This window comes from Saccostrea echinata, unplaced genomic scaffold (assembly GCF_033153115.1).
Source record: "Saccostrea echinata isolate AGI-Se365-2 ecotype Australia unplaced genomic scaffold, CSIRO_AGI_Sech_v1 ptg000030l, whole genome shotgun sequence".
Classification (NCBI taxonomy): Eukaryota; Metazoa; Mollusca; class Bivalvia; order Ostreida; family Ostreidae; genus Saccostrea; species Saccostrea echinata.
Window position 1 is genome coordinate 29,456,024 of NW_026889779.1, and position 21,266 is coordinate 29,477,289.

Genomic DNA, 21,266 nt, shown 5'->3' on the forward strand with positions numbered 1-21,266 from the left:
AATGGCTGCAGAAATAATATAAAAGGTTTATTAGTGTTGCTTGTCCAGCGAGTCCTTGGGTATAATATATCATTTGGTTTAAAAGGGTACAGCAATAAGAGTTTGCAGGGGTAATACATGTGGCTCTGGTTGTAGTGTACAAAGATTATACATCTGTTGGGTTATGTTGTGAAGTGTTTCTTGTGTATCAAAGAAATATAAAGGAAAATACATTCTGTGAAATGTCGAACATAGGTTTAATATTGTTAAATAAGTTTCAATGTCATTTGATGAAAATACATAAAATCTGTTGCAGATATACACATGTACCTTATGTATATGCTTGAGAATTGTGTCCATAAATAAATTGGTCATACATGTTCAAACTGAAGCAGAAGATTACTAGAAGTACCTATATATTGGTTAAACACATAAAGTATTGATAGAAGCAGGAATCTAAAACACTGTATGCTCACGAACAAGCAAACTGAAAGATAAGGTAGTAGACAAATTGTTATTTAGATGATTTTGATAATCTTGCCTCAATTAAATATACAAAGAATTACTAGTTTTGCCAAAGTACCTTGCTATTTAACATGATTTAAACAAGTTACATGTAATTTTATAGAGATGTTTATATTATGACCCCTCCCCCACTCCTTTCCCCCCGAAAAAGGTATATGTATTGCATTTCCCCCTCCTAAGCACCATTCTTAGACTATTGCAATTACATAAGTAATAGATATTAATAGCCCAATGAATGATTCAGATATCCATATTTTAACAAAAGACTTCATATTGAATAATCATATGGTGTGTATAGTTTTGAGCAACAAGTAATGTGAAAGATAGAAGTCTAGCTTGTAAGAATTTTCTGGTTGTTAGAATTACGGAAAAATGTAAATAAAACAGAAAGACAGAGATTAATCCAGGCAGCAAAAATAAAGTCCCATTTTATACAAAACAGTAGACACTTCAATGTATGTTGAACCAAGAAACTAAATAAGTATACTTTCCCCAAATAATGTAGAACACAGGGTCAACCAGAGCCACAGAGGAGTAGGGCTTTTAAAAACAAAAGGTTAACAACATATTTACTGGAAAGCTAGAGCTTTGGGATTGTGTGGGGTGACTTTGCAACAGTCTACATTATTGTCATGGTTGAGTTTAGAAACTGCCCTGAGTATGAGGCAGTGTTAGGGGTATAGACAACCAGCTACGGATGCTTGACAGAGGACAACAGTTGTCTCGACTGAGTCTGTATGTTATACAGGCTTCAGTCGAGATAATGAACCCACGTATAATTTCAGTGGTGGTCGAGGAGGTTTCAACAAATTTGGTGGTAAGTCAGGTAACAAGGTTACCATCCACATTTTTACAGTCTCTCTGTTTTATGTTGTTTCTTATAAACATTAACAATTGTATCAGCGAGATACAGAATCTATTTGTGTCACTGTAATGGTTAAAAAACAACAAACCAACCTTCCTTACTGACCACAAACTGAGGTTGTTAGTTATAATGAAGTATGTAATGTATCTAGTTTGACTTAAAGTGCAAGTAATACATTGTGAAAAAAAAAGTATTAAGCTGCAAGGGTCGAGAAGATCACATATGTGGTGTCCCAACAGGGCTTTTTCCTTATATAACTGTGACTGATAAATGGTACCATTCCCAATGCAAAAAAAAAAAAAAGATTGGTTTTTCCAATTTCCAGACTAATTCCCAGTTTAAATGTTGAGAAACAGACGTGTGACACTGTACTTCACTAAGTGTGAAACAGTGTATGAGTTGACAAAATTAGTCACTTCCTCTTAAATCAAAAGTACCGGTAGTTAGAAGTCTAATGGCATATATAGCAAGTGTCCGACATTATAAATAACATCTTAAAAAACAGGACAATAATATATAGTAATTTGTAAAACTGTGAATGTTTGAGTATTTCTTAAATCATAGTAAGATGGTTGTTTAATAATTTTAGATTAAATGTCAATTGTTTCTGTGGTAGAAAATTCTCAGTGCATTCTATTTCTACACTGTTTTCCCAAGTTTAACTGGTATTGGTACCATTCACAATTGGTAGCCAAAAAAAAAAAAAAAAAAAAAAACCTGCCCTGTAATACATTAGAAGTGAAATGCTCTTAGAAAGTGTATTGGGACAATGAATGAAATGTTAATATTAACTGTGTACAGGATTATTTGTATGAAATATACAGCACTGTAAAATGTTATCTGTGTGCTTTCTGGGGACTGCATGTAAAATATGATGATTTAAAACCGCATTAACTGTGCATATTACAAAGATTTGAAAAAGACAGCAATGCTGGATTATTAAATTTTATGGTATGAATTCTCTTCCGAAACGGTCTATTCAACTGGAGGAATTTTTCATTTGGAAACAAAAATGATATGAAAATTATAATGTAAAAAGAAGAAAAAAATGACAATAAGCATAATCCTAATGATATTGTTGGCTTTTGTAGGAGACCGAGGCCGTGATGACCGTGGGGGTAAGTATTTATATATTTCTAAACATTTACAAAATATGTCGAGTCACTGTCATAATCTAAACTTTAAGATGTTCAAAGCATGTTGTTTATGTTATTTTTAGGTGGCAGTAGTGGAGATATGATGGTGATGGAAGACACAATATTTGTATCAGGGTTACCTGAAGATATTGATGAAGACGGTCTAGTACAGCACTTTGGCAGCATTGGTGTTATTAAGGTTAGATAATGTATCAGTGTTTGTTTTACTGATATAATTACTATTTATACTTGATTATACACACCATCACAAGTTTGAATGAGAAAAGATGGAGCAGTCATATTTCAAGTGTGCATTAACTGTGACAATACTTCTAAATGTTTTAAGAATTTTAACCTTGAATTTGGCTTAATTTTTGAAAGTTTAAACTTCTGCTGTAGCTTAGGCACTAGAAGAGATGGTTCTCATATTGTGCATTACATGTGACAAGACCATTCTGGGTATTCTGATTTTTGACCTTTTCAAAAAATAGAAAAAAGAAACAGGCCTCGAGACCATAAACTGAGAACAGAATTGAGTCAAAATTTTGATTTTGAATATCTTGAGTTTTATTTAACATACATGCTTAAAAGTTTGTAGGTTTATATAATATTCCAATGAAAACATATGATAAAAATTTTGTTCTGTTATCAAAATTATTTCAAAAGTAATATTGATTTGAAATTTTGACTTAAGTCTGTTCTCAGTTTATGGTCTTGGGGCCTGGAGGGTTTTTCTTACTTTTTCACATCTGCATTACCTGCAACAAGACATTTCTGAATGTACTGGGATTTTGACTTTATGACCTAGACCTCAAATTTAGCTTTCAGAAACTTGAACCTTGGCCGTAACTTTTGCACTAGAACATATTGCTTCAAAAATCAAACTTTGTATAGTATGATGGTTAGACAGGACAATTACAGGAGCCATGAATCATTAGACCTTGAAAGTGGGGAACCTGCTTTGAATTCAAATTCAGACCCTTGAACACAGTATTTTGAGCAATTTGAAAATTTGATATATCATTATTTTTCAAATAAATCAAACTTAATATTATTTTTGAAATAAATCAAACTTGTGCAAAACTAACATTTTTAAGAAGGATTTATTAAAAAATGGAGTCATATTAAATTTCCAGACTGATAAAAGATCAGGAAAACCTAAAGTATGGATATATAAAGACAAGAACACTGGTAGACCAAAGGGAGAAGCCACAATCACATATGATGATTCAGAGACAGCAAAGGCAGCAATTAACTGGTTTAATGGTCTGTACTCTTTATTTAATTTTTCTAAAAAATCAAAATCCAAGACTAATACAAGTTTTATTGCCATTGATTTAATTGGATTTTGTTTTGAATGTAGAGAAAGACTTCAGTGGAAATACAATTAAGGTGGAGATTGCCACGAGGAGAATGAATGCTAACTTTGGAGGTGGAAGAGGTGGCGGTGGAAGAGGAGGATTTGGTCGTGGTTAGTAAAAGTACTAAACAGGGTTTTCTTGTTAATTCAAGTCTACTGGGCCATAGGTCATGTAATTCAGATCAAATTTGTTCAAATCATAGTCTCAAGGACTAGACTGGGGCATCAATTAGGGAACAAAATTATGGACACATCCATAAGAATGAGATGGCCAAAAAATTTGACAGCACTTTAAATAAGATGGTTTGATTACACACTTGAATTTTGTCTACATGTTCAAATGAATTGCTGGGAAAAGAATGGTGACTTATAATGAATGTTGTGGCCCATTGGCTTCTTTTTCATTAGAAGTCAATTTTAAGTCAGTTTGTTTATCTCCTCTAAGTCTTTTCTAGAAATTATTGCATTTGTTTTAACAGTCAAAATGCAAAATCTGAAACAGTGAAGACATTTGAATGAGCACTTTGTAAATTGTTGTTTACCTGATTTTTTGACTTTTACCTTGCAGGAGGTGGTGGGGGCGGCGGCAGAGGTGGCCGTGGTGGATTTGGTGGAGGTGGAGGTGGTGGTGATGGTAAGTACATGTGAACCGGCTCAATGTAAGATAAATCTTAGAGTTTAAAGTACATATCCATCTCTGTATGATTGTAAAGTGAAATGAAACAATTTATCTTTCCTTTTGAAGGTGGCAGAGAAGGAGACTGGACCTGTCCTAATGAGTAAGTATTCAGCTGATGTTATTAACCATTTTGTATTTAATTATGGCAGAGTTAATCTTTCTGCTGCTTTTGTTAAATCTTTTTAACTCAAAAAATATTCCATATACATGTAGTTTTTCATATGGCACAAATGACACTGCTCTATATCTCCAAAAAAAAAAAAATAATAAACCTTGGCATTGAAAATGAGATTGATCAAGAAAGAATATTTTTTTTACTGAACTTTCTGCTTTGAAAAATGATCCCTTGAGGGCAATAAGTGAACTGACACTGAAGACAATTCAATGTCTGTAGGGAATATACTAGGAAAATTATCACTACCTTGATGTATTACAGCACCTATTTGGAATTGATTTTGAATTCAAACTCAAATTTTCTCTTTAAATAAAGACTATTCCCTCATATGCTTTGTAGCAATGGTAGATGATTCGGTCCAGATATGCATGTATAAAAACTCTCAGAGTGTAGAGTCAAGCTTATCTTTATTGGGGTACAGGCAGATTGAAAAATATATACATTCAAAGAAAAAAGATCTACAGATAGTTACATGAAAGCAACTTAACATATTTACTTGTACATTGGAATATGTTGTAAAGTATATATATCGTAGCTTGTGCAGTATAAATTATAGAAGTTTTGTTTATTAGTGGTCTGTACTATAATTTGTGTTCAATTGTTTCTTATAGACAATGTGGAAACAACAATTTCTCCTGGAGGAATAATTGTAACAGATGTAATGCTCCCAGACCAGGAGGGGGTGGTGGAGATGATGGTGGTAAGCTCACTACAGTACTTAATTTTAAGCTTTGGCAATACATCACTATATCTAGAATTATTGTAAGAAAAGCATTCATCAGAAAATATATGATTGGATGAGTAGAGAAATTGCAGGGTTTGGAAATAATATGTAATTAGGGCCCCGCAAGGATTTGCGGGTGTCCTATAGTAATCACTCTGTCTGTCTGTTTGTCCGTCTGTCATTCTTCCGTCCACAGATTTTCTTTTTTTTTAAATAACTTTTTTTAGGGTTGACCAATTACCTTCAAATTTTGTATGTTTGTTGAATAGGCAGTAAGACATTTTTTGATGCTAAGTTTGGTTCTCTGTGTCATCTGGTTTGGAGCTGGGGTGGTGGGGTAGATTCCTTAACTTTATATAAGAGTGAATGGACAAAGAGAGATAACTGCTGAGAATGTTCCTGTTGTAAACTAGGAAAGGCTGCAATGAGTCTCTGGGGATCAATTAACTTTCCTCTTGAAGAAAATCCAAAGCATTTATCTTTATCTGCCACATTGAGATTAATTAACACTTCTGTCTGCAAATGAAGTTTGTTTTGAAGTTAAGGTCAATTCTGAATGATGTTTACATTCTCTGAAATGTGGATTTAAATAATATTCCTAGTTTATTTTGGTAAAATACACATTGAGTTATGATTTTATTGAATTCTAAAAACAAGATATCTTTTTCATTATTATTTTCTTTTTTCTTTTTTTCTGCCTTATGTAAATTCAAGCATACTATTTATTTTAACAGGTATTCAGATAATAACCTCATTCTATCATTGCTGAAAAAGTTCTTATTGTAAACTTAGAAGAAAAGGTTGAGAGAGCAGTATAATTAATCCCCTGGGTTTGATTATCTTGCTGCTTGCGGAAATATCAGAGGGTTCTCTTTCTGTCACTTTAAGTTTGATTAACACCTTTGTCTGCAACTGATGTTTGTTTTGAAGTTAAGGTCAAGCCTGGGTGATATTTGCATTCACTGAAGGCTGGCATTTTAGAAAACACATGCTTCATTCTTCTTTAAATATACATTTAATTGAGTTATTATAGATATGATGTTTTTTACTGCCTTATGTAAATACAAGGAAACTATTTACAGGTTGCTGGATATTTAGCAGTTGCTTATTCTTCTTTATATATTTTTAAATTTTTGTAATCAAGTAAAACTCTCATCCCCTAATCTGCACCCTTATATTACTACCCCTCGGCGGGGCCTTGCTGACTGGTCAGATTTCTAGTTGTTTTAAAAAGATGTTTTTATGTAAATAGAAGTTATATCTCTTGTGTTACATATAAATAGAAGTTATATTTCTACATGGGGGGGGGTGCTTGCCATTTGTTAGACTTGATGCATTTTGTGACTAATTTTCTTAGGTTTCCGTGGTGGCCGAGGAGGAATGAGAGGAGGTAGAGGTGGTTTTGACCGTGGTGGTCGTGGAGGGGGTGGTAGAGGAGGTGGATTCGGTGGCGGTAGAGGAGGTGGATTTGGTGGTGACAGAGGCCGCGGTGGTGGTGGCGGATTCCGAGGAGGCCGAGGTGGAGATAGGGGAGGAAGAGACAGGTTCGTTATTTAATTTCTATGTAGTTCATGTTGTATAATGAATATTAAATATGCTGAATTTAATGTTTTAAATATAAACAATGGAAGTGCTGAGAACTAAACATATGTTAAATAAAAGGACATTAAGGTGTTATTTAATTTTGAGATTAGTAATTAGTAATGAGTGAAGAGAGAGATTGTAGGTGAAGATACAATAGTCATAATGATATTGAATGATTCTTTTTATGAGAATATTTCTGTACCCACTTCTTTTCTCAAGGTTAAAGCCTTTAAAAAATGTATGTTTTATTTTTTCAGGGGAGGTGATATGGGCAGACAAGACAGACGACCAAAGCCATACTAGTTCAGACTGTGACAGCTGTATTGCATTTTTACATGAAACATTGTTGTAATATCATGTCCCATTTTATTTGCATTGTTTTTAAGTGTTTTCATCATCTTTTAACCACTGGAAACTTGCTTAAATCATCAAGACATTTTGTTAATAAATAGTGTGATGTTTATATCCACTGTGTTTTTGTGATCGATGTATTCATTGGGATGATTTATAATAATCATTAAGAGGGAAAAATAAATTAATAAGAAGATAAACTTGTAAGCATAAGGTACAGAAGTCGCCCGTGTGGCGCAGTGGTTAGAACGTCTGCTTTGGAGTCGCAGAGTAAGGAGCTGATCCTTACGTTGTGGGTTCGAATCCACCGTGGGATGTGGAGACCTGTCCTTCGGTTGAGACCAAGGTCCCGTGACGCAGTAGGTGAAAAAGATCCCTCACTGCTCAATGGCCCTAAATGCCGAGTATAGATTTAAATTTGCAGCCCTCCACCGGCAAGTGGTGGCGTCTCCATATGAGTGAAAAATTCTCGAGAGGGACATTGAACAACAAACAAAAACGTAAGGTACAGAATGGAAAAGTGTTCAGAATGGAAATCTGGAAGATGTCAAATGTCATTATTTGCAGCTGGATGATGCCTTTGGTTGTTTTATAAATATACTTACAAGTTTGTAAGTGCTCTGTGTTTCTAAGTTTTAAAATCAAAAGAAAATGGGTGAACATGACGAGCGGAAAGCCTATAGTGTAACAAATATGAAGGTGAAATATTAAATCTCTATTATATAAAAAGTTTTCTCTGATATTTTATCTAATTAAAATATACTTTACATAAAATCTTTACAATTTGCAAAAATCCCACGAAGATTGAAATTATTGGCTTACGAAGTAAGATATACACACTAAAGAGGGCAAAAAGAATCATTTCTAATACTAAAACACTATTTTTCAATATGATTGGGTCTTCGCTCCATTTTTTTTGAAAGTTAATTCTAAAAGTTTGCATAAAAATGGACATTTTTGGGTTACCAAAAATACGGAGCAAAGACCCACTATACCTTAAAATATACTTTTATGACATAACGTTCGCATCTTTTCGAGAAATACTTGAAGTCAAGGGTCATATCACAAACCAATCTGATTAAAACCAGCCCCCCTTCTCCTTTCACTCGTCACTGTCGAGTGAAAGGAGAAGGGGGGGCTGGTTTTAATCAGACTGATCACAAACATGATTTAAATGCTACTATTCATCAGGACTTGTGTTGTCTAGTGGTTAGCATGCTAGTCTACAAAGAAAATGACACTCAGGATTTTTATTGTTAGGGTTCGAACCCCACAAATACCACATTTTTTTTTAATAAAAGAATAAATTTTGCCGAGAAAATTTTTCTCATAAAAGTTTTGTTCATCATAATTTCATATATTTCAATAAGGAGAACTTTACTCTAAATACTACTAAATTCACACAAATTGAACTTTTTATATATATATATATATATATATATATCTGAAGCTCTAGGCTTTCTGCACGATATGTTCGCCCATCTCCTTTGCAGGAACATGAAAACGATTTGATTTTGGGAGCAGATCTTGATGAATTGTATGAATTGATGTGTATGCTGGGTTCAAGATTGCAGAAACAGTATACTATAACAACGCTAATTACTTTTCAATATATTACGTGTTTTAATTTTCCATGTCGATGTAAAATTACATTTGAATCATTGTATGTCGAACTTATTTATGCTAAAAATCCAAACTAACACATCAGTTTTGTCTTTTAGTATAAATAATAACTTTGACGTACAACATGACCTGGTTTGACAACAACTGACATCTTTTGTATATTGAAAGACATCAAGATAATCTGGCATTTGATCATTTAAAAGCTTGACGTTAAATTATTTTATTTTCCAGCTCAAACAAGAAAATTAAAAGCTTGTAGATGTTAAGATATCTCAAAAATTCTAGGTATTCTTGCTCCACTGTGCTAAATACTGTTATTTTTTTTTTTACATTACACCAGACAGTGCAGCGTTTAGTAAAATGTGGAATTCCACATGAAATGGATAAAGCTATGATCATGTGCAAGGGTATTTCCCCCAATGTTTCTAATTTTAAAAAAATATTTAAACACTTGAGCGGATTTTTCAGGATCATCTTACTTTGAGGACTTTAATGGTTCCATACATTTATCCCTATTTTTTTCATGGAATATAAGCTTTTAACAATACACAATCAAAGGTTTAAGACAGGATGCTATAAAGTTTTTAAAAATTCATGAAAATCAAAACTAAGTCTATGCGTATAACAAGTAGAATACATTTAGCCACACAAAGTTCATATTTTCATTCAAGGTTTCTCAATGTCCTTTTGAATGATGAAAACATTTATTTATGTAGATTTAAGTCAGAATTTTGAACATCAAAGAAAGTCTACAATTTCTCAGTATTTTAGAACTTTGATATTTGCATCATTTACAAGCAAATTAAATCCAAAAATTTATACTTAGCAATTCTTTGCTTGAGCAGCACAATTCTTTAATTTAGTAAGAATGTAAAATTATAATGTTTGTAATTCGTAAGGGAGACCAACAGTGTACATGGTTACATCAAGTATTTTTCAACAAGCATACATGTATATACTGTAATTTGATCGTATTAATTATTAATCGTGTCCGATCCTTTTAAAATCTAAACAATAAAATATGTTCAAACCAAACGACACTAACACGGCCTTAGAGTATCCCGTTGATATTATTGCTGTATAATACGAAATCGTCTACGTTGCTTACTTAGATCAGTATTGCTCCGGAAAAAATTAATTTCCCTCTTAACAGTTTAAGGTGAAACAAATAGACCGTGTATCCTCAGATTCTTTTTTTCTACAAACAGTTTTGGTTATATCAAATGAGTTTTCCTTTGATGTTCAACATAACCATTTCTTGCCGTTTCCCCTATAGATCTATAGATACAATTTCTCATCACTATATATATAGAACATTAGTAAGATATCTTGAAAAGAAAAAAAAATTTTGTAGCAAAGCCTTTATTTATTTTACTTATATAAACGTAGATTTAGTATCTATTTTCATGATTTTGAAAAAAAAAAGTTGGTAGTAATTTGGTTTCAGGGGATTCCTTTCCCTTTCCCATAAGAAAAGGTACCTGTATTATACTTCAAGAAGTAAACATTCTTAAAAATAGTTGATCATCAAAATTCATGTATCAATAAATTTGAATAAGCTGTTGAAATTTCTGTGAAGTCCTTAAGAGCTGTATTCATGGTATTTGATTGGTTAGTTCAACGAGGACCTTCTCATAGGCTGTGGTTCTTGCTCGAAGGTCGGTGATTTTTATCTGATTTAATACACCTGTAATACGATAACCTTTCCGTGTCATAGCTTTAATTGTGTAGTTCGTAACTGCACACAGGAGAGCTATCATGTTGTAAATTTTGAATTTACTAGGGGGAGGTAAATGCAAAATTTACAACATGATGTAAATTTTGCATTTACCTCCCCCTAGTAAATTCAAAATTTACAACATGATAGAGCTTTAAATCTGCCACCAAGATCAAGGAGGGATGGAGAGCAACGCTGTACTACCCCAGCCCAGTGCTAATGGACAACACAATAATTGCAAAGAAAAAAAATATCCTTGTGTCGTTTGCAACTATACCATATTAAAAAAAATTACTATAGTTTTACCAACTTTTCAATTTTTATTCATCACTTTTGACATTGTAATAATAATATCCGGTAAATCTGACGATTGGGAGTACCTATTGTAAACTTCTTTTATAAAGTCATAAATTAATAATTATCTGATGAGAAAATGGAAATAAAATTGACCAATATAACAGCAATTAAGACTTAGTTTAAAGCAATTTTTAAAATATTTTACTTATAATTTTTATGCACGTTATCATTAAAATATTTACCGAACTAATAAAAAACAAGCATTCTGAGAGTATTGCATTAGCAATACTAGTCCCCTACCGGCAAGTGTAATCTGGATCCCGTTAAGAATTGAAAATGCCATAATTCCGTTAAAAATCAATGAAGCGGGACGAAATGCAAACTTGATCTATAACTAACAAGCATTCTGAGAGTATTGCATTAGCAATACTAGTCCCCTACCGGCAAGTGTAATCTGGTTCCCGTTAAGAATTGAAAATGACATAATTCCGTCAAAAATCAATGAAGTGGTCCGAAATCCAAACTTGGTCTATAACTAATCAAGGTAAAGTCACATACCAAAGATCAGCTCAATATCTGAAAGCGTTTAGAAGAAAATTGCGGAAAACCCCTAAAAATTGAAAAGGCCGTAATTCCGTCAAAAATCAGTGAAGCGGAACGAAATGCAAACTTGATCTGTAACTCATCAAGATACACTCACATACCAAAATTCAGCTCATTATCTGCAAGCGTTTAGGAAAAAAGTGCGGAAAACCAAGTGGGACAGACTGACAGACAGACAGAGGGACAGACGGACGGACAGACAGACGGACGGACAGACTCAGAGGAAACCTATAGTCCCCTCCGGTTTCACCGGTAGGGGACTAATAAAAGTAAAGTCACATACCAAAAATCAGCTCAATATCTGAAAGCGTTAAGAAGAAAATTGCGGAAAACCCCTAAAAATTGAAAAGGCCGTAATTCCGTCAAAAATCAATGAAGCGGAACGAAATGCAAACTTGATCTGTAACTCATCAAGGTACACTCACATACCAAAAATCAGCTCAATATCTGCAAGCGTTTAGGAAAAAAGTGCGGAAAACCAAGTGGGACAGACTGACAGACAGACAGAGGGACAGACAGACAGACGGACGGACGGACGGACGGACAGACTCAGAGGAAACCTATAGTCCCCTCCGGTTTCACCGGTAAGGGACTAATAACGTCTCATTTCCCCATGTGCATTTTCTAATAGAACCAAAAATAGATTGACCACTGCTGCGGCCGATAATAAGACCTCAGCCGCTCTGTGGATGTGCTGTCGTGATCAGACTGTCCGTCTGTACGATTTTACTTACCTTCTTATGTTTTCTCTGCTCTTGGCCCAAATCTGTTTCATACAAAACCCATTGAGGTGAAAGGGTTGCAATAATTCTAGATAAAAGGTCAAAATCAAAACAGGTCTCTGTGTATATATCCTTGTTCGGTAAATATTTTCTTGACCTTGGCCTTGTCATATTTCAAAGCCAGACAGAGTACTGCCCAGGGTAAAGAATGTGCAGTTACTTTGATCCATATTTCAACATAAAATTCAAGGTTACCGGGAGGCTCGATCGTTGTTGTTGTTATGTTGTTTAACGTTCCTCTCAAGAATTTTTCACTCATATGGAGACACCAGCACTTGCCAGTGGAGAGCTGCAAATTTTGTCCCATACTCGGCACTAACGGCCATTGAGCAGTGAGGGATCTTTTTTGTGCCAACACCTATTGCGACACGGGACCTCGGTTTATACGGTCTCATCCGAAGGACCGGTCACCACGTCCCACAGTGGGATTCGAACCCGCGACGTAAGGATCAACTCCTTACTTCGCGACTCTAGAGCAGACGCTCTAACCACTGCGCCACGCGGGCGAACGGCTCGGTCGTAAAATTGTTCCCGTGCCATATTTTTGATAATCTAAGTTGGAATGAAGTAATTTTTCAGTGTGTTGTTATTGATGATTATAAGAAATTTTGTGATTTTGGCACAAGGTCATATCTTAAAGGTCAAGATCACAAAAATGAAAAAAAAAAATGAAACCGTGTCTGGAAGCATTGTAGGTTTTACCTGATTATTTGTTGATGAGAATTGTGAGATGATTTTTATCTTTAGGATAATACAGTATGCCAGTGATTCCAAGATATGAACATTATGACACAAGCCCTCAGAAGTCAATAACTATGAACAATTTTAATTCCTTATATAAATTTTTCATTCATATTCTCATTGAATTTGTGTATTAATTGAATCAAGGACTTATTAAGATTATATAAAGTGATGGTTAAGGGGAAGGGAATATGCAACAGAATCTATTTTGATCTGTCAATATAAATTGCCTTCTTGCATAATGATATTGAGATATAGAATTCAAATATAGATTTTGCTTTATTTTTTTTTCTTCCTGATAAATGTTTTTATTTTCAAGTGAACAGGTAATTAAACGGAACTAAAATTCAGCTACCCAATTGAATAAATACGGATTTCAAACTGAATAACATACTAACTGAGATTTAATGCTCAAGAAACAACATGCTAAGCGTGTGTGATGGTCACGATTTGTTGAATGCCAACAATTAAATTTGCTATTGGAGATGACACTGTTTTAAGAGCCTATGAGAAATAGTTTCCGCGTTCTTATAAAAATTATGCCAAGGTAAACTTAATCCTGATATCTTATCCAAGGTGTATTTTAAATACAACATACATGCGTTGTCCTACTTTCAATAGGGATCCATTTTTTTTTTTTTTTTTTGCCAAATTGGGTCGATTTGGTTTGTAGTAAGACCAGAAGTACCGGGTCGTAGGGACTGCGAAGGGAAGCAAGGGTATCCCCAATAATTTTGCCGATTTATACCAAAGAATTATTTTAGTGTTCCCTCATAATAACGTCTGATGTCCCCCTTCCCCTTTTTTGGCTTGTACGAGAATTCAGTTACCCCCCCCCCCCCCGCCTCAAATGACTTCCTAAGGGCCTACATTAATTGTACTCATTCCATGTTATGCGTTTTATGATACACTTTCCTCCCTCGCCAACTTATACACAAGGGATGGTTTCGTGTCTTCAAGATACCTGAGTAACAGCTTCGTCTAATTCCCATAAGACTCCATCCTCGTCATCAGTATCATCACACATTACATCACCCATACACATCACACATACACATCATCACACACACACATCATACATACATAAACATCATCATCACAAAAATATGAATTTTGACAGTAAAAATACACACGTACCTCATTGAAGACTAACTATAGCGTGTAAAACGTTGCTTTACAATACAAATTTTGTGTTAAAGTTGATTGAATTTGTGATTTATATTTTTTAAAAATCTTGTTATTCATATTCGTAAACTAATTCATATTCGTAAACTTTTGATTGAAATCTTGTGATTTACGTTCGAAAAGTTTATTATTTACAAAATTAAATTTGTTATTTATACTGTAGTTTGCAAAAACCTTGTGATTCTAGTGGTTTATATGTGATATTCTTATATATAAGTAAAAAGTTGATATTAATATTCTAAAAATTGTTATTTATATGCAACACTCTGTGATTCATACTTCATAATCTTGTGATTTAATTGCGATAATCTTAAATTGTGCTCTATATGCAAAAAGTGGATATATTCATAATCGAAAACTTGTTATTCATACAGAAAAAAGTGATTCCTATTCAATAATCTTGTGTTATTTAAATGCAAAATCTTGTTAAAGTTGTAATTCATATTTGAAACGTTATTTATATGCAAAAATTTTAATTCATTTTCGATAATCTTGTGACTTATACGCAATATTCTTATGATTTATCTGCAAAATATTGTTATTTATACGCAATATTTATCACATGACCATCGAATATGAATCACAAATTTGCATACACATAACAAGTTTTCGAACATGAATATCTATTTTTCGTATATAAATCACAAAATTATTGCCTTAAATCACAGAATTATCGAATATGAATCACAAGTTTTTACATTTGAAGAAGAAGCTTTGGATATGAATATCCACTTTTTATATATAAAACACAAAATTATCGCATATATATTACAAGGTGTGCAAATAAATTGCAAGTTTTTCGAATTTTCCAATATTATGGTGTTCCGTTGGGGCCACTCGCACCTTCGCACTCTCGCCTTTAGGGCGAAGATGCGAGAGTGCGAAGTTGCGAAGGCGAAAGTGCGAAGTTGCGAAGGCGAAGGAGCGAAAGTGCGAAGATGTGACGGCGAAGCGCGAAGGTGCGAGGGCGAAAGTGCGAAGGTGCGAAGGCGAAAGTGCGATATTAGTATCGCCCTTTCGCCTTCGCACTTTCGCTCCTTCGCACTTTCGCCTTCGCAACTTCGCACTCTCCATCTTCGCCCTCAAGGCGAGAGTGCGAATGTTCATTTATTTCTTAAAAAAAAAAAATGAACTTTTGCAAAACTTTAAGAGAGTATTTGCTCTCTGCTTTCATATCCAATACTACACCGGTGGGATCGAGGGGACATATGCTTCGGCTTGCAAAAGCAATGTTTCTTGTTTTGTTTTTGTTTTTTTTCTTCTTCATTTTTTCCCTTTGAAAAACTACTTGATTCAAATACAGAATGGTATGTGGAACCTATCAACAACATATAAATTGAAGAATTTTCTCACACACTCTTTGTAAAAAGAATCAATCCATAGATGAAATGCTGGATTTTTAGAGGGCAAACAGATCATATAACCAAAGGTTGTCTGATATACATTTTTGAATTTATAAAGAAACAGGTACCGCTGCGTCGAGAGAGGGTGTTGAGACATCAAGTCTTACGAGATTTTGAGCTATATATTTTAAGATTAGATTTCATACTAAATTCGACAATTTTTGAGTCGAAAACACAAATATTTCCATTAAAAAATCAGTTGCCTTTCATATAGATTATTAGCCAAAATATTGTCGATATCTTTTAAGTATCGGTAAAAGAGGGGCAATCCTACTCTGAGAAAGAAAGAGGGGGGAATCTGGCTCTAGAGTGAGATTTCCCCTCGGGGGGAAATCTTACTCTAGAGGACAGATTTCGGGGGGAAAGCTGGGCTGTCGGGAAGTCCTACTCTACAACACCGGTATCAATATATTTACTGAATTTTAGTAACAGAAAGCTTTGTAAACAGCATAACATACTTTTGTACTGTATTAAATGGCAGTTTTCAAACTATGCACATTTTAGTGTCGAATGTCTGATTTCACCTTCTTACAGGGGTCTGATAGGTTATATTTCAAACTATGTCAGAAAAAATGTGTGCGTGAATATCTTATATTTCCATTTCTATTTGTTTTCTCTGTGATAACTCTTTTAAAGTTAGGAGAGTTGATTTCTTGATCATTCTAACGGAATGCAAATTTCGCCAAGCGAAAGGTCAGGAGTTAAGAAGGCCTAATATGCATGTAATTCTCGTGCGCCTGTCTTTGTGTTTGACGTCAGTGGGCGGGGCTATTAAAATTGACATGTGAGGCCTCGTGTAATTTAAATCTATTAGTCTACATTTTTAAAATCTAAATTTACAATTTTATTTCACAATGAAATGGAAATATAAGGAATCACTTTCTTTATGCAAATTATCCCACGTTTCCAACTATCGTTGATGCCCTGGCATACTCTACTAACTAGACAGTGATTCCTTAAATAAGTTTCTGCAAAATACACGTAGGTCCACAAACTCTTCCTGATTTAAAAACAAACAACTGATATTAAATAAAGATTGAAACATGGAATAAAGTATATTTTAATAAATAAAACTGTTACAAAATAAAGAAATTTGAATAAAATGCAAAAATAAAATTGACAAAATACTCTTATTGGCACTATGAAAGACATTTTTGTAGAGATGTATGTTGGTGTTGCATGAGACAATACAAATTAATGCATGAAATCAATTTGAAAGAAACATGATAAATGTTATGATTTCTTAAAGTAATAATTGTCACTTGACTTCTTGGCTTGAAAAATAAGAAACATCAATTAAAGTTAAGAAATTATAAGAAACGTTATGTGTCGTTGAACACATTATCTTGGGAACAACGTTACTTGGCAGTCACAAAAACAAGATTGTAAGAGTTCCTCAAACTCTTTTGAGAAAGTATTATAATTAAACAGCAAGAAATAACTGTTAATAAATGACTTAGTGGTATATTGACTTATCAAAATAAATTAAAAGGAAGAAAAAAAGCAGTTGGAAAAAATCGACGTATCGCAGTAAGAATCCTATCACTTCCTTCACTGCGAATTATAATTTGAATTTGATAAAGCGGTAACGGCTACGTTTCCTTTAAACCCTGCAAGGTACAGAGTTTATGCCAATATAGGTGAACTGTTGTATTTACTTCCTTCTTTATGGACCTGGCAGTGGAGATCGATGTTTGATTAATGACACATGATTTAATCACTGGGAGATGGTTTTGACTAGAATAAGGAGACAGTTACCTGAAGTTTTGCCCTCAACAATAAAATAATCACATAGCATTTAAAAAATTAAATACCACCATATCCTCTCAATTCTGCACAATACACTCGCTCATATAAACCTAACACGAACATGAGGTATAAAATAAGCATTCTCAAAGTTAAATAAAAAAGTATAAAACTGCTGCTTGCATTCACGTTGTGTTGCTCCTCTAAATCACTGGGGAAGCTGGGGGGCCTTTCTTCTTCCTTTGCATACACAGCCGTTGGAGACTTTCTCCCAGTGATAATTGTAGACATAAAATCCCCTGTCATCACAATCCGTAACCCTCAGTACCCGGGTATAATAGTACATAGGCGTGCAGTGTGTTGAGCTGTCGTCGCGTCCGACACAAGATTTACACTTACACTTCACCTGAAGCATCATTCTGGGGATCCGAAATCTGTCAAAATCCATAACCTTATATCCGGGACATAGATCCATCCCCGGAAGTAGCTTTTTAGGACAATCTGTGTTGTCTTTATCTAGTTTGACGTAAAGTCTGTTGATATATTCCACTGAAATGCTGCTCACGGCACTGGTACTGTTCCGTAATTGCTCCATTAAAAAGAAACTTTCCGGTAAATCTTTTATTTTTAGCTGGCTCAGTCCCCTCCTCAGTTTCCGCATTTCTCTGGAGGGCGGGTTTTGACAAATCTTACTGCTACATTCCACCAGACAAACAACTAATACTAAAAGAAATACTTCAAGAAAATCCTGAAATTAAGGAAAAAAATACCGATATGAATATCACATATTCATGATTATCAGGAATATTTTTTACAATATATTTACAATTAACAAAAATTATGAACTCAAAATCCAAAAGTAAAGAGAAAATAAACTTTAAACAGTGTAATTTATTTCAAGGTACATATTGATAAGGAAGGTTCGAATAACTTTTTCCTTTTGATAGCTTAAGATATATATACCTTTTTCATTGCCATGTTATATATTTTTTCTTATCGATGTGCCTCCTAAGAAATAAAATTATATGTTGTGCGTTTAAAAAGTTTTTGTCTTACCTTTCAGAATTCACTCGTATTTATAGTAGAATAGGACTAAAGACTGAGTGTTTGGGTGCCACATTATTGGCAGCTAAAAAGGGGAAGTTACATGTCGCTAACGAATAGCAGGATGGACAACCCGTCAAGGAAATACCCCTATTTGAACTATTTTTAGTCACAACAAACATCGAATGCCCTGTTTACGTCAAAATAGGAAATAAAGATATTTCAAATACATGTACAGAGTGTAGCCATTTAAATGTAAGAGTCAAATAAATCTGGATAGAAATGGATTCTAAACTTTAATATTCTAAGACAGAGAGAGAGAGAGAGAGAGACTTATTTTGTCTCTGACATAAAAAATACAACAATAATGATAAACACATCAGAAATAGACGGATGGTTAGGAGTAATACAAATGTCTTTATCTTAAGTATTCAGTATACACGAAGCTGGTTGTATTTTTTATTCAGGCTTTGTTTGTCCCCCATTGCTCATCTAACTACAATTGAAGTTGCATATTTTGCTGACATGATGCTTTATCACTTCAACTTTTATGCCACAATTTTTCTCAGAAACTCAATACTTCAATGTTAACTTTTTAACTGTAAAAACCTTTTTACGCGTTATGCCTGCAAACACTGAGGTTAGCTTTTTAACAAAGCTAAACTTGAGGATGTTTTAAAAATGAAATGCAGAACCTCTTTTTTTCTTTGCTTGTCAAAAATTAATGTTAGGCTGCATCCCCTCTCCAAAATGATATTGCTCCCTACGAACCTGGATGCGTTGCAGATCATGTTTGCGGCCCCTTTTGTTGTCCTTGAAATTTGAAATAAGGTTGACTTCAATGCAAGCTGGTCATGCGGCACCGATATATGTCTAGATTACATAATTATATTACAAAAAGGTAATTTTCACACGTATCTTTAATGTAATTCAACAATTTTCACTGTAATTTACCTTAATGAAAACAAGCAATATATATGTTAGACCGTTAAGTTTCTGCGACGAATCTTTTAACATCGTCTTATCATAGATGAATTTAAAACAATAAAGATACACTAAGGCAGTTAAATAATTGTTGTAAGAGGATATCATGGCGAAGAGACTCAATAATGTGACCTCTTATACCTTAAATAAAATTTATTGAGACTTTCACAGAATCTTTATCATATAGTGTCTATGTGCATCTTTTATTTTCCGTCTGGATCTGACATACAGATGTTTTTGGGATTTCCCATAACAAAACATGGGCATTGCCATTCTTCTATAACATGGGGGTACCCATTTCTTATCAGGAACTCCTATACTACCAAATAAAATTTAATGAAACTTTCACAGAATTTTCATTATATTACATTCTTGTGCCACCTCCCCCCCCCCCCCCCTCACTTGAATTGCTCCCTGGATGCGATGCGTCATGGTCGAGTTTTCACCTTTACGACCCCTTTCATTGTCCTTGAAATATTTGAAATTAGGTTGACTTCAATGCAAGCTGGTCGTGTCGATATCTAGATTACATGACGACAAAATGTAGCGTTTTATTTCCAATGTAACTCAACAATTTACACTAGACTGCACCATAATGAAAACAAGCAATAGCTAAAAGACCGTAAAGTAGTTGTAACAAATATTTATATATCGTCTAATCATACATTATTAAAAGATAGATACATCATTTAATTGTTGCAAGAGGATATCTTGTGAACGGACTCTTTAATGTGAATGGAGGGCCTTTTAGGTAAATTCTGTTTATACAGAAAAATATATTAAGATCCAAATAGACAAAGCAGACATTTTTATTAATACCTATATAACTATTGTTCAGTGCCTTCTAACACACCAATTACTTTTTTAAAGTTGATCTGGTATACAAAGTCTTAAGATACTAGTACAAGGCCTAAAGACATTGTATGCTACATTTCCTTAAAATTATTTCAAATGAAAGAAAATTTAAGAAAAATAGCATTGTACAAATGCATTGTAAGGTAAAATTCTGATTATGTTTATTTGATAAGAAAGAAAAACAGCGGAAGTTTTTGTGATATGTAATAAAATTAGGTAAGTTATTCTGAGAAAGTATATTCGAATGGAATTACATTATTTTATTTTTACATATCAGGAAGCAATACGTGGTCAAAGCCAAGTTGTGTAATATTTTCAATTGTTTAGAAATGTCAAGGAACTTAATAAAAGTATTTTGTATTATGTTTGTATTTTGGTTTAAGAAACTTGTCACAATATTTTGCATTTTTTTTTAAAGTATGGCAATATATGTATTTAATAGAATAATTGCTACGATTGTAGTATTCTATGTTCAAGGACAGGAAAGGTATTTGAGATAATACATGAACCATTAAATACAATATACATGTATCAGGTATTTCACGAAAAAAAACTGTAATAGAAACTAAGTTCATTATTGAAACGGCTATGAAATGGCGGAATATAAATTCTATTAAGAAGGAAAAAACAAATATAACTTTTACTATAGGAATGTGTGTTTGTTTACCTCGTAAGCAAATGGCATTTTTGCAATTCCTTTTTCACTATAGAAATGAATGAAAATTCCCCCAATTAGACAAAATTTAAGGTGGTATAACATTATGTAATTTGATGAGGATGATTAAGTAGCATTTATTCACATACATTATTCATGACGCGTACAAATATTTCCTTTCTCTAATTCTTAACATCTAAACATCTTTCTTTTTTGTTTTTTTTTTTTTTTTTATATAAAACGTTAGATAGAG

At 33.6% G+C, this 21,266-nt stretch overlaps 2 protein-coding genes across 2 annotated transcripts in view; one reads left to right on the plus strand and one right to left on the minus strand.

The window, feature by feature from the left end:
* LOC133197011 (uncharacterized) overlaps nt 1-7,492 on the plus strand; it is a 73,793-nt gene extending 66,301 nt beyond the window's left edge. The window contains exons 35-44 of the mRNA XM_061332851.1: nt 1,290-1,321; nt 2,461-2,487; nt 2,589-2,704; nt 3,642-3,771; nt 3,869-3,973; nt 4,434-4,499; nt 4,611-4,644; nt 5,331-5,419; nt 6,801-6,987; nt 7,285-7,492. Coding sequence (XP_061188835.1) covers nt 1,290-1,321; nt 2,461-2,487; nt 2,589-2,704; nt 3,642-3,771; nt 3,869-3,973; nt 4,434-4,499; nt 4,611-4,644; nt 5,331-5,419; nt 6,801-6,987; nt 7,285-7,330 — 832 coding nt within the window. The 3' untranslated portion in view covers nt 7,331-7,492. The remainder of the gene's footprint in view (nt 1-1,289; nt 1,322-2,460; nt 2,488-2,588; nt 2,705-3,641; nt 3,772-3,868; nt 3,974-4,433; nt 4,500-4,610; nt 4,645-5,330; nt 5,420-6,800; nt 6,988-7,284) is intronic.
* A 10,191-nt stretch (nt 7,493-17,683) lies between these two features.
* Nucleotides 17,684-18,136, minus strand: LOC133197012 (interleukin 17-like protein). Its single transcript, XM_061332852.1, has one exon. The coding sequence runs from the start codon at nt 18,134-18,136 to the stop codon at nt 17,684-17,686; it is 453 nt and encodes a 150-aa protein (XP_061188836.1).
* Between the last annotated feature and the right edge of the window lie 3,130 nt (nt 18,137-21,266).